The following is a 14,258-nucleotide window of genomic DNA, read 5'->3' on the forward strand; positions in this document are numbered from 1 at the left end:
GTTGAAGTATAGGAAGAAAATCCATTTTCACACAAATACATAATTGGAAAAAGGAGAAATATTTTAGGACTTTTTTTTCCAGATAGTTATATATGATGTTCTTTGATTCTACACCAGTATTATGTAAGTGGCATTTTGTAAGGATTATTGTTATGTGGGATTCTGAAGCTTTTATCAATGAACTTTTCATACTCTCATGTGAAAATCTCTTGGGCTGTGTTGTACTTGGGATAGGTATTTTTTACTCACGCATGACATTATGCTTTGGTCATTTGTAAACTGATAATTTCCCAAGTTTTACAGATCTTCCAAATACATTATCAAAAATCACATTTTAAAATATTCCTACTTACATCATCAGAAAAGTCTTTAAGTATTGAGAAGCTGTTGGGGTGCCTGGGTGGTTCAGGGGTTTAGCGCCTGCCTTTGGCACAGGGCGTGGTCCTGGGGTCCTAGGATAGAGTCCCACGTTGGACTCCCTGCATGGAGCCTGCTTCTCCCTCTGCTTGTGTCTCTGCCTCTCTCTCTCTCTCTCTCTCTCTCTCTCTTTCTGTCTCTCATGAATGAATAAATAAAATCTTTTTTTGAATAAATAAAATCTTAAGAAAAAAAGAAGCTGTCAAGCTCTCTCACATGCAAAATTCTAATTTATGCTTAAAAGGTTGAATTTTATCATAGACAAATATACTGCCAGTTATTTTTCTTGAAGTTGCAGGCTGATTCCATTCTTTTTTGAGAAACTGTCTGCCAGAGACTCAAGTTTAAGTAGCAGTAGCTGGCCAGTCATTCTTGCAAGGAAAAATTATGATCTATGAACAAGGCAGTTTAGAGTGGCACAAGTGCTTTTCCTCAAGCAGCCTTCATTCTTCAGTATACAGTAGACACACATGCCTTGTGTGTACTTCTTATTTTGTCTTACAAATACAGCCTTCTGTTCAGGATCAGGACCTTAAAAAACTAATAACCTTTGTTCTTCCATTCCATGAAGGACATTCTTTAGTGAAACTGGGTTCATTTCTGGGTTTTGTTTTGGTTTTGGGGAGGTTTTTTTGATGTTTTGGTTTTTGGTGACTCTGAGTGTGTGGTGGTGAAGAATACAAAGAGCTGTAGCAGTTTGCTGTGGCTGCCCTGATGATTAATGTTTATAAGGCATCAGAACCTTTACCTACCATTGCTTCTGTATCACCAGTGCAAACAGTATTGTTAGGAAGATAATTTTGAACTCTCGACTCCCTGAAAAGGATATCCAGACTCCCCAGGGGTCTGCAGACCACATTTAGGTGATCTAGTCATGTGGCACTCTGTTCCCTGCCCTTCTTGTCTTTTGAAACCCACCAGAGAGCTAGATATCTCCCTCCTACCCTTTGTGCATACCGAGTTCCAGTCCAATGAACTGTATTTTGTGTTACCTCTTGCTTTTAACTTTTGCTTTCATCTCTGCCTAGAATGTTCTTGCTCCTGTCACTTTTTCTTAAAATCCTATTTTTCTTCCCATGCCAGCTCAAGTTTTTTTCTCCTGTGATTCCTGCTCTCAGATGGAAGTGATCCTTGCCTCTCTAAACTCTCCCTAACACTGTTCACATCTCCCTTATGGCACATGTGGCTTATTTTAGAGATTTTATTTGCAGAATGAGGAATCATCTACTAATAGCAAATGACTTAGGACCACTGACTGTCTTATTCATCTCAGAGTATTTTACAGTGCTTGAACTTAGTGAATTATTGCAGACTGAGCAAAATAATTCTGCAACATTTGGTGCTACTGTATGCCAAGAATCATTTTGAGCCCTGAATGCAGCTGCAAGTGAGGCTGATGTGCTCCTGCTCTCATGGGGCTTATTTTCTGTTAGAAACTCATTCATTCTGCCTTTGTATAGTTTAAACTGATATTGTGAATAAATCCACCGATTTCTGGTACCTTGGAGATTTATTTAGGCTAGAGAAGCCTTTGAGAAACAGATCATTAAGTCAGAGTAGCCAATCTCCATCAGTCCTTACCAACTACTTAATTCAGTGAGGGAATTGCGGACATTAAGAGAAACTTGAAAGACTTCATAGAAAGCTGAATTTATAGTCTTAACTTTTTATATGCAAGTACAATGTGCCATGGCTCATAAACTCCTATTTCTTTTTTTGCCAGAGTTGCATCTGGTTATATTAGTTACTAAATGAAGGAGGGAGGAGCCTTAAGGATGGAATGTCTAAAGACTGTGGCACTGTTTTCTACTTACAGTTTCTGTCCTTTTATGTTAATATGGCAGATAGGATTCTAGGAAAAATGTGTTTAGTGTGTATCTGTGTGAGAATGGTTTTATTTTAAAGTTTGGAGCTTTTTGTTTCCTCTTTTTTCTCTATTAGGCATTGACAAAGGATCCCCAGGATTACCCTGATAAAAAAAGTCTACCTCATGTACATGTTGCCCTCTGGATGAATTCTCAAGGAGGCAGAAAAATGAAAGCTGGAGATACTGTGTCGTATGTCATCTGTCAGGTAAAACTGTCGTAATCAATAAGACTCCCAGACCCCATAAACCAAAGTAAAACCCAGATCACCACAGTGTCTTAATTTAGTGGTCTTCCAAATAATTGATGCTGTAAAGACATGGGTTAGTCTGGTAGGTTTTACAACGTTTGAAGCATTAGTCAGAAGTATGTAATTATTATTACAATTTTCATAAAACCTTTAAGACCAGTGTTTTGGTTCACTGAAATTGTTTTGGTGAGACAGATGCATAACAGTAGATGCTGTGTCAACCCTCAATTAACTTCAGTGAAAATCTATGTAAGTTTGGTAATATGTCCAGCAGTAGTCCATTATCATTCCTTTTGCCACAGATTCCAGTATTAATATTGTAAGGATAAATACATTTTTCTCTAGCTTATGTTCACATAGTTACTTGCAAAAAAAATATGAAGTGCTTGATGATATGGAGAAAGTTGCAAGACCCCAAAAACGTACCTTCGGAAGAAAACACAGATTATCTAACCAGTGTGTTTGGGTTTTTTTATTTTGAGCAGAGAGGGCCTAAAACCTACCTCTGTGCCTTGTCCCTCTTCCATGTGGCACCTCTGAGGAACCTCTACCCTTTTGGAACACAGATTGAAACCACTGACCAGTTTCTTTGGAGAGTAGCATGCCTCTGACGGGGATGAGGACAGAGGGTAGGACACAAGAGTAGTTTGTTCCTTTCAAAGTACTTAACTCCAATTGGAACAAAGGAGAGGTCTCATCTCTTCCTACTGGAAAAAAAAAAGTCACAGCCTCTACCTAAATTCTTTAAAATTACTATGGTTTGGTATACTTACCAAAAGGCCTAATTCATCAGTGTTGTAAGACTTTCTTTTAATTCATCAATTACTGCATTTTGTTGTTACAGTAAAAAAAAAAAAAAAAAGTAGATAAGCCTTAAATTTCACTGTATTATGATTGATCTTTGTCAAACTACAATCAGTGTGTTTTTAAGTCATAGAGTCTTTTCAGAATTTAAAAATTATCTGCTAATATCTGCTTGGTACTGTGGATGATGTACATAACAAATGATTTAAGTACATGGACAGGAATCAGCACTTGACTCCGTCTCCCTCCTAGGGTTACTCTTGATTAAGAACTGTTACAGAAAGCCAATTCCTGCAGGAAAATATTTCCATAAATGTCTGACTCGCTCAAGCCCTTAATGTGCTTTGCATATTGCCTCTGACAAGTCTCATCTCAAAAAAACAATTTTCATATTATGCAAATAAAGATTTTGGTAAATAGGCTAGTTTTTTTTTTCACTTATGACTTCACATACATGGAAAAGCTCTTGGATTATTAATGACAGGAGCAGATGGCAATATAGCTTTGAAAAATTATATAGGTTCTGTAAAATAGTATCTAATAATGAAATTCAGTCAAGTTATGTTTTGGCTAAATCTGGACTAGAGATGTATGGTAGTATGATCAAAAATCTAAAAGTCAAGGTTATGTTCCTTGATGTCTAGATATTAGGTCTTAGGATTTCTTTTTCCCAGGTCTTACTGAGCTAGAAAAGCTTAAAAATGCTGATGTAGTACAATAAATCCAGTTTGATGTATTTTCAACATTTTTCCTATCCACTGGTGCTGGGCCTTAACTTTCTTGCTTTCTTTTTGTTTCTTTTTGTTTGTTTGTGTTTGTGTTTGTGTTTCTTTTTATTTATGCTTCTCATTGTATCCCAAGAAAAGCTGTAGGACTTTAATTGGCCTCTGTCCTCTAGCAGTGGGTCAGGCCCACTTTGAGCATCTTTGTGAGCCAAAGCTGCCAACCTCTTCTGCTTTTTTAAGCATTCAAATTATTCTGTTTCTTAACCATATTTTTAGAATATCTTTTTGAAAATGTATGATGATAAATTTTGAAGAGAACTATGCTGCTCTAAGCAAAGGTGCCCTCCATGATAGTCTGTCTCCTAGATATGTTCTGTTTTGTTTGAAATTTATATTTAGTCTGTAGTACTCTACTGATAATTTACTCTGACTAAATTCAGATGAGTTCAGAGAGTAGTAATGTTTTTGGTGTCTGATTTATATTGTAGTTCATTGACTTGTAAAACCTATATGAATTATTTGCTGAAATTGTAAATCAACTTCTACTTGATAAGTTCTAAATCCTTAATTATTTAACTTTCATTAGACATAATTTCCAGGGGATCCCTGGGTGGCTCAGTGGTTTAGTGCTACTGCCTTCGACCCAGGGTGTAATCCTGGAGTCCTGGGATCGAGTCCCGTATGAGGCTCCCTGTATGGAGCCAGCTTCTCCCTCTGCCTGTGTCTCTGCCTCTCTCTCTTTCTCCCTCTCTCTGTGTCTCTCATGAATAAATAAATAAAATCTTAAAAAAAAAACAATTTCCATACGGCATGCCTTTCACGTAATTGTTTTAAGGGGCCCATTTGTCACCCATTTAACTTTTTTCCATTAGTTTTCTACTAAAGATGATTACATAATTTTGAATGAATTGACTGTACCTAGTTGTCTCTGTGAAGCATGTACTTTGTGAAGTTCACAAATTACTACATAGGCACTTCAAGGAAGACCAACCAACATTACTTCTTAATCTGATTTTAAAGGTGTATGTGGTGCATTATTGCACATACTGTGGGATCTTGCTAGGTTTGAGAATTATGTCTGTGAGTGATGTATCTTATGTCACAGCCTGAATGTTTTTCCAACACAACACAGCAAAACCTGTCTTACCAATTCTTTGGAATTTAGTCATGTTTGGGCTCAAATTTTTTTAAATACAATAAGAAATGTGTTTGGGTCAGTGTTAAAATTGGTCTTTCATGTGGTTATTTAAAATAAAAACTTTTTAACTGAGGATAATTTTGTTAAAAGATTTTATTTATTTAGTAGAGAGCTAGTGGGCAGCCTGGGTGGCTCAGTGCTTTAGCGCTGCCTTCAGCCCCTGCATGGAGGGCTCCCTGCATGGAGCCTGCTTCTCTCTCTGTGTTTCTCATGAATAAGTAAATAAAATCTTTAAAAGAGAGAGCTAGCGAGCAAGCATGAGGTGGGGGCAGGGGCAGAGGGAGAGAGAAGCCGACTCCCTGCTGAGCAGGGAGCCCTATGTAGGGCCCTATCCAAGAACTCTGAGATCATGACTTGAGCCAAAGGCAGAAACTTACCTGACTGAGCCACCTGGGTGACTCTGTATAAATTAGATTTTTATTCACCATTAAAAAAATGGTAAACTCAAAGTGCTGTATAATTTTTTTAAGATGGTGGGTGAGGAGAGGCAGAGAGAAAATCTTAAGCAGACTGTATACCCAGTGCAGACCCCAACGTAGGGCTCCATCTCCTGATCCTGAGATCATGACCTGAGCTGAAATCAAAATTCGGACACTTAACTGACTGAGCCACCCAGGTGTCTCTCAGTATTGCTATAATCTTAAGGACAGACCGGTTTTTTTTTTTTTTAAGATTTCATTTATTTATTCATGAGAGACAGAGAGAGAGGCAGAGGGAGAAGCAGGTTCCATGAAGGGTGCCTGATGTGGGACTAGATCCCTGGTCTCTAGGATCAGGCCCTGGGCCGAAGGTGGCGCTAAATCGCTGAGCCACCTGGGCTGCCCCAGGGCAGACCGTTTTTTTTAAAAAAAAAAAAAAAACAAAAAAAAAATTTTTTTTAAATTGATCAGGTTTCAGGTATTAATGAAGTCAGTCTGAATATAGTTGTGGTGCAGGAAGACATGCCCAAGGATTTTTCCCACTCTTTCTGTCATTGACTGCCTTCTTACTCTTCACCTAATAATTTGGACTTCGCAAAGGGCAACAATTAAAGTGGATGAATTCTGCCTAAATTTTTACCGTGTTGTGAACTCCTGGAAAAAAATTATTTTCAAAGTCTTTTAATCTGAGGTTTGCTTTCTTAGTATTTCATTATATCATAGACTCTGTGGGACCTAGTTGATAAACATCTCAATTTGCTTCCATCAAGAGCCTTGCCAGAGAAAGAGGCCCCTGCCTCCAGTCTGGTGAAGACAGTGGTGAGCAAGGGCCGGATGCTAAGCTGAGAAGGGGCTGATTGTAGCAGGAATGAAAGAACAGGGTTCACGTTACCTATTTCACAGAGCAACTTAGCACTGTGAATAGTTAAAATTGACTAGTCTGAATATGAAATTCTGTTGTAGAAAAGAGGAAGAGTGGAGTGAGTTTCAGTTGTTGATCCAGTAATGTGATGACTTTTTTTGATTCAAAGATTATAATGACCTCACCTACAGGGCTGTATATGGACCAATTATATAGAATTCCACAACTTTTATTTTTATTGAAAGGACATCTTTGAAAAGATACTCTCTGACCCATCTTTTTTTCCTTCGGGAGAGCCATGTAAACGGTGCAAAATGGCATGCCTGTCATTCCAGTGGCCAAATATTTTGCTTCTAGAGTATTGCCACTCCACCAAGATAGCTCATTAATTTTACTCCTATTATATCTTTTATGTAAGTTACTATGTGGGTTTCATATCCCCTTTTTTTCCCCTTGCTCATTTGCTTCTGGATACATAAAGCTCTCATAGAAAATATTACCCCTGGGGGCCTTTAAGATGAGATTACAACTAGAATTCTTGCATGAATGGATTGCATTAACATAATAAAAGGACCACACATGTTTTTTCTCATCACTTCTAAAAGGCCTTTCTGACTAGACTAATAGTTAGCAAGTCTTCTCAGTGCTTCTGTGATATGGCAGGTGGAATTATTTAATCTAGTCATGCCATCTTGTTGGTTTCAGGTTTCAACAAAAAATAGAACACAACACATGCTGGATTTACATTCTTGGACAGTGGGTGACATGTTTTCCTTGATCTTCCTACGCTTAGATACATATGACATGTTCACCAACAGGTCAAAAAGACTTCTTGATATTTGGAATTGAATATATAAAATTTGAATTATGGTCCCTCTTTTTGGCCAAGCATGTATATGTGACTGAATTTCCTATAACTTTACCTGTACCATGTCCTTTTGTAGGATGGGTCAAACCTCACTGCGAGTCAGAGGGCCTATGCACCTGAGCAGCTACAGAAACAGGACAATTTAACCATTGACACCCAGTACTACCTGGCTCAGCAGATCCACCCAGTCGTGGCTCGGATCTGTGAGCCAATAGATGGAATTGATGCTGTCCTGATTGCAACATGGTTAGGTAAGTGTCCCCAGATCACATAGCCTCTTATCCGGCTCTACCGGCACCTGCAGTCCTCCCTCACCTATCATGAGCCTTGTTCATAGGTATGCTGTGTGCTGAACGCTTCCTTATTTATAGGTGGGCATCATTTTTGTGGTTGGTTGGTTAATGTCTCTCTCCCTCTCCATAGACTATGGATCCTATACATTTGCTACCTCTGTAGCCACATGCCTGCTCCATAGTAGGTGCTCAGTCCCTAAATGCCAAAGTAAGAGAGGGAGGGCAGGAGAAGGAATGAAGAGATTTTAGGCACACTTACAGTGCCTGAGCTTACACTGTTGTAGCTTTAATTGGTGAACTTTCATGAATAAGGTGATTGATGGTATTGTGCTGGTCAGTTTATCTTGTCTCTGTCTCTAAATGTATTTTGTGTAAAGTGAGAATACATGGCTTTTTTAACATTAAAAAGTTTAATTTTTAGTATTAATTTCCTGTGAGTATCCTGCTCTCACTTTATTTTAAATTCTTTGGAAACTAGACATGTTGTTACCTTCCAAGAGTTAGCTAATTCCTAATTTCTCATTATCACAGGAGGTACTAGTCAACCCTAAAACCTCAACATTTTTTAACTTTTTGCTGTGGTACCAGATCGTTGTTTCGTACTTAGAAATGTTTTCATTACTTGCTCTGAATTCATTTCTAGATGACCAGCAAGTAAAGAGTTACATTGATTTAAGATGTCTGCTCTCTATTGCATTGTATGTGAAGATGAATATTTTTAGAATACTGCCTAATAAAGTCCTTAGATGGTGCCTCACTATCTATAAGTGAAGTCCAGATGCCACTGACATCTCACAGTCTTTCAGTCTGGCAGTTGTAGACTCTAACTTTGGAGCTCCAACCTATATTTCTAGCTTTCTTAATCAGTATATTTAGGGTCCCCTAAATATGGCGTTGCTCATTCTGTCCTGGCCTCATGGAAAATCCTCCCCCTCTTCTCATTGAAATGTCTGGCTTAAGGCATGGGCTTTAACATCATAGGCACCTGGGCTTACATGCTAGTTCTGCTGTTCATCAGCTCTGTGGCTTTTGCAAGCCTCTAAACCTTGATCTAAGCCTTAGTTTCTGGAACCGTAAACTGCAGTTGCTCTCAGAGAGCAATAGAATGATGCACGTGCTATGCTCTGCACAGGCCTGGAGCAGAGAGAGTACTCAGTGTGCATTGTTAGCAGCCACATCCCACTCTCTTGCCAGGCTTCTGCATATATGTGTCCATGCTCCTCCAATCCATAAGATTTGTACATAGTTTTTCAAAAAGAATAAACTTGCCATTTGCAATGATGTGGATGGAGCCAGAATGTGTTATGCTAAGCGAAATTAGAGAGAAAGATAAATACCATATGATTCTACTTGTATGTGGAATTTAAGAAACAAAACAGATGAACATATGAGAAGGGGAGGAAAAAAAGAGGGAAACAAATCATAAGAAACTCTTAATGATAGACGACAGGTTTAATGGGGTGAGGAATGAGCTAGATGGGTGATCTTATTCAGGAGGCACTTGTTGGGATGAGCCCTGGCTGTTATATGTTAAGTGAGGAATCACTGAATTCTACTCCTGAAACCAATATCACACTATATATCAACTAAGCAGAATTTAAATAAAAATTTGGAAAGAAAAAAAAGATTTGTACATAGTTAGTGCTCACTCTGCCTGTGTAGAGTGGGATTGGACAGATAAATGAGGAAGTGACATGTTTGTCATCCTGCCCTTGGCGAGTATTTTTCTGAGCTCCTGCCTGATGGCCCTGACTCCACTACCCCACCAGTGTCTGCTCTGGAAGTGGAAACTCATTTTTGACAAATTTGAAAAACTCATTTTGCCAAAGCAAAACATAATTAGGAAGATAAAATCTGCTCCCCAAATTGTCATACAATGTGTTCTCAAAGTTGAGTTGTATTTGATGATGTTTATAAATCCTCAGCTGGGAGGAGAGGAGTATAAGTGCTCAGTAGTTTTTAGCTTCCTTCTTTTTTTCTCCCCTGCTTTGGGTGCTTACTCTGTCGAATACTGTAGTAAGTACTCTGTGTATGTTATCTGATTTAATCTTCACAACAACCTCATAAGGGTATGTTGTTTTGGCTCTGTTTTCCAGAGAAGGAAGCCGAGGCTTAGAGGTAACTAACTTGACCTTGGTGCGTAGTTCGTTAAGTGGCTGACTGCAGTTAGCTGGGAACTGGCTCTCTGTGATTCCAGAGCTTGTGCTTCTAACCACTGTGCTATACACCCTACTGCCTGTTCTTAGCTCTGAGAGGCTATAACAGAATTTCCCAAGCAGGTATGAGTGTGAAGTCACAGGAGCTTCATCTTCTTTATGTTCCCTTTTCTCCCTCACTGCATCCCATACCTGTAGACTAATAGCCCCCAAACACACCATACGCACCAAACACCCCTGAGTGGAACCATTTTTTAAATAGTCGATTTCCCATTTCTGTTTGTATCACCAAGAACCTGGCCTAGAAGCTAACTGCTACCCTTTACTTCCTTGGTTTTAAATTTCCCAGTGGCCCAGCGCCCCCTCATGAGTGACATGTAAAAGATAGAAGCAGAGCCAGATTGCTGTCAAGTGAAGGATGGTGGAGCCTGCCCAGTGGGCAGCCTCATGACTGCTCAGGTATATCAACACTGGTCCCAGAGGGGACTAGGCTGATTTTGTTAATTCTGGGGTCATATTTAAGATAATTCTAAATTAAACAGTGGCAAATTTTGACTTGCTTAGAGACAAATCTTATTCTAATTGCAGCTGCCTTATAAATCCAGTTTTCACAAATTATTTTCAAAGCTGGTAGTCTCATGGGTCCCATCTTCAGAGGGTTCACATCATTACTGACCAGTCTCAGTCCAGAACAGGAGCCCTCCATGCTTATGCACAGTCCCACCAAGTCCCCGTCTGTCCTACCCCCTGACATGCAAGCTCTTGGTACCAGGTAGCCATTCAGAGCTCCTGTGTCTGTGTCCTCTGCTCTTAAGGACTTGCTGCTACACCCCTTCTTAGCTTCTCTGTCTGATTTTTATCTCTTGTCACTTGACAGTAGTTCTTATACTGAGGATTTGTGGGATTGTCTTCCCTGTGCCCTCCTCCTCCTCTGCTCCTGATACACCTGCCATCACCAGCAGCATCCACCTATCTACCTGCATTAGTGAGAAATCTTTTAGTCCTTTATCTCTCCCTGTTTTCCCATAGGCAGTCCAGATTAGTGACTTGCAGGACAGCAAATGCCAGTTACCATAAAGATCTGCAGAAAACATGGAAGGTCTCCAGACAGCTCTTTGCAGGCATTTGCTCCCTGCCCTAAGCGGGAGCCACATTTTGATCTGCATCCTTTATTCCTCCACCTCAAGTGAAAAACCAGGGTGGCTGTTCTTCACTAGAGGATTTGCGGCCCATGTTACCAGTTCTCACTTAGCCTGTGGTTTTAGAGAGGAGGAGGGAGGAGGTGGGAAAGTAAGGGGAGTGTTGGGGGTCCATGGTTTCTAAGAGGTGCAAGCTGTAGGCATAAAATTACTGTAATTTGTTTTTAAAATTCTAAATCTGTTTTCTTTATATAAAAAACTGCAGTTAGTGAACTGACACTGTTAAATAAGTTGAAGTGTACAAATGTATACATAAAATACAAGCCCTCCAACTGCCTAATCACAGACATAAAATAATTCTCTTGCTTTTAATGTAGTTTTTATCTTTGATTAATGAAATGTATTACAGTGTTGAAACTTCAGTGAAGTTTGATACTTTGTCCTTTTAGTTAGTACAAAGAAATCAGGAATAATGGCATAATTTCATTTAGGAAAATTATTAAGTTCATGATTTTTTATATTTAAGACTCTTTTGTGGAGAGTGAGTATATTTTTCAACTACTTTTTTCTTTTTCTGTTGCTTTTATATTGCTTTCCTTGAAATGAAAGGCAAGCATCAAGTGTTGGTTTTATCCTGTGGCTTCACTTTGGAAATTCTCTATTTCTCCCTGACACCTCCTGAAGTCTGTCTGGTGGCATATTTCATGGCCAGGTGTTCTGTATGGGAAGGCCATTTTAGTGAAAAGGAGAGAGGATGGTCTATTAAATGAGTGAATGAATAAGTGTGTTGAATTGAAAGAGAATAATTTGTTCTCTCTAATAACTAATGGTCCTCATTATCCCACAGTAAAATGTGTATCATTTTTCTGAAACCCATGTAAGATTATTGCTATCGGGCTTAAATAAAGCAAAATTTTACTCTTTTCCATCTGTGAATGGAAAAAAAAAATATAGTATTACTCTTCTTACACAATAGCCCAATGGGAAACATGGCCACTAAAACTTGGAACTCTTAGCTTTTGTTCTCCAGACCGTAGGTTTTTTCCCTCTCTTGTTCTAGTGAAAGCTCTTTATAGTCTGTGGAGGAAATATTCACAGTATGCTTCAAGTAGTCTTCTGTACCTGGAAAAACAGGCTAGTGATAAGAATAGTCTAGAGTTCATCCTGGAATTTCATCTTTTAATAAATTTTTATTTCATGCATAATAGTACTTAGAATTATGTAATATCTTTCCTCCAATGACCAGTGATTTATATGATAGCTATCAAGTACATTTCTTCATGGTCAGTGGTAAAATTGCAGGCATTTGGCTATCTGGGCAGTTTTCTCATTGATCCTGAGAAAACTACTGATATTTGAAGAATGTGAGAATTTAGAATTTAATCTCTGAAAATGGTGCTTAAAACAAGATAACACAGTTAATCCAGTGTCTTCCTGGATTGAATTGCAAAGTAAAAATTCCCTTTTTAAAAATTGGCCCCATACCATACAGGTTACAGAATGTATTTTTTGTCAGTAGGGTCCTGTAATATCCAAGAAATAAGTGCAGGCCAAGCAGTGTTGGGGGTGCCTTTGACCGGCCCAGAGAGATAGACCTCCAAAAGATGGTGGTGCAGGGGGAGCAGATTAAGTTGTATAGGTGGTTGGGAGTAGGGTATGCCACCAGCGCAGTCTTTGTTGATCTAAGACTCTCGCCTTTTTTAGAATTAAGCTCTTAGAAGAATATACATACATGACCATCATTTGCAAACCTTAAATATTTTGTATACCATAATTAATAAAATTTTAAAAATAAGATCACACCAGATGCAAAATAGGATATTATCTTGTCAGCTGATAAGAACCATCTCTTCCAGGGTGGAGCACCATTCCATCACATCATCAGATGGATCATGCTCCCAGCCTACTTTTGCATTCACTGAGTAGATTAATGTTGAAGACCTGCTGTGCTCAGTATCATAATGGGTACAGTGAGGGAGATGAAGATGAGTAAGCCATGGCACCTTTACTCAAATTATAGCGCAGGCCATTTAGTTAATTTTACTGTCATAGGGAAGTCTAGTGGACAGCACAGTGCATGTCCCAAAAGATGTAAAATAAAGGATTTCAGACACTCAGGGGAAGCAGAGACCACTTGTAGCTGGGGCCACCGGGGAAGAGTTGATGAAAAGTGTTGGCAGTTGAGGCATTATGGGAATGCACTTTGGAGAGAGAGGCCAGTGTAGACTTGGGAATACTTGCCTTTTCTCACCTCTCATTAGTTCTTCCAGCCTGTTGCTGAATGGCAGGGGCCCCCATCTCCATGGCAGTGACCCATGCCATCTCAGCCACTCCACATGACACACGAAGGCCTGCAGTGACACTGCTCACCTAAGTCAGGCTAAGACCCCTGGGAACTTGGAGCCAAACTGGGGCATGTTTAGGATAATCACTAGCACTAGTGTTCTCCTGGCTTTTTGACATAAGAATTTCCAGAGGAAAATGGGAGTTTCATTTATAAGTTAGATCAATTTAAAAATTTCTTAACTTTTTTGAGGAATAATTGACAAATATAATTAAATATATTCAAAATGTACAAGGTGATGATTTTATATACATACACATTGTAGAGTGATTACCAAGATCAAGAGCATTAACATATCTATCACCTCATGTACTTTCCATAGTTAACTCTTCAATGTGGTAAGAATGCTTAAGGTGTACTCTCCACAACTTTCTTTTTTTCTCAGCAACTTTCAAGTATACAGTGCAGTAGTAGTAACTAAAGATCAAGGTTTTTTAGAAGATGCATCATTTTAATTAAGTATACCAAAATTGCACTTACCAACATTGTGTAGCCTATAGAAAAATGGGTAAAATGTAATAAATGAAAACAGCTGAACACAGCACTATACACATTAAAACTATATCAAATACATATGAATAAGCCTGGAAAGGGTGAAAGTGGTAAATTATAGCTTCCTTCTTGAAGAAGTAATATTCTCATTAAAAATAAGACAGTTTTTACAAAATTAGAAGAAAACATGCTTAAACAACTACTAACTTATAGAAAGCAGTTTCTTGGTACCTCCAGCCTGGCTCCTGTCTCCCCGCACTCATACTTATCAACATAGCTGGGGAGAAGAGAACTTTGTTATAGGAGCAACAATCCTTGTTCTCTTATTTTGTGCTATTTTATTTTCCAAGCTTTTTTTTTTTTTTTTTTAGCACACACTTACCATCTTCTCAGGTTTAAAAATAGGAACGAAAATACTCCCAAAGT

General features: G+C 38.8%; 1 protein-coding gene across 3 annotated transcripts in view; it reads left to right on the forward strand.

The window, feature by feature from the left end:
- POLA1 (DNA polymerase alpha 1, catalytic subunit) overlaps positions 1-14,258 on the forward strand; it is a 310,773-nt gene that overhangs the window by 123,449 nt on the left and 173,066 nt on the right. For all 3 annotated transcript variants that reach the window (XR_011998276.1, XM_025997428.2, XM_072744505.1), the window contains exons 31-32: positions 2,359-2,490; positions 7,485-7,659. Coding sequence is in view for 2 of the 3 variants with exons in the window: in XM_025997428.2 (XP_025853213.1) it covers positions 2,359-2,490; positions 7,485-7,659 (307 nt within the window). In the remaining variant the exon portion in view is untranslated. The remainder of the gene's footprint in view (positions 1-2,358; positions 2,491-7,484; positions 7,660-14,258) is intronic.

This window comes from Vulpes vulpes, chromosome X (assembly GCF_048418805.1).
Source record: "Vulpes vulpes isolate BD-2025 chromosome X, VulVul3, whole genome shotgun sequence".
In the NCBI taxonomy this organism is placed as follows: Eukaryota; Metazoa; Chordata; class Mammalia; order Carnivora; family Canidae; genus Vulpes; species Vulpes vulpes.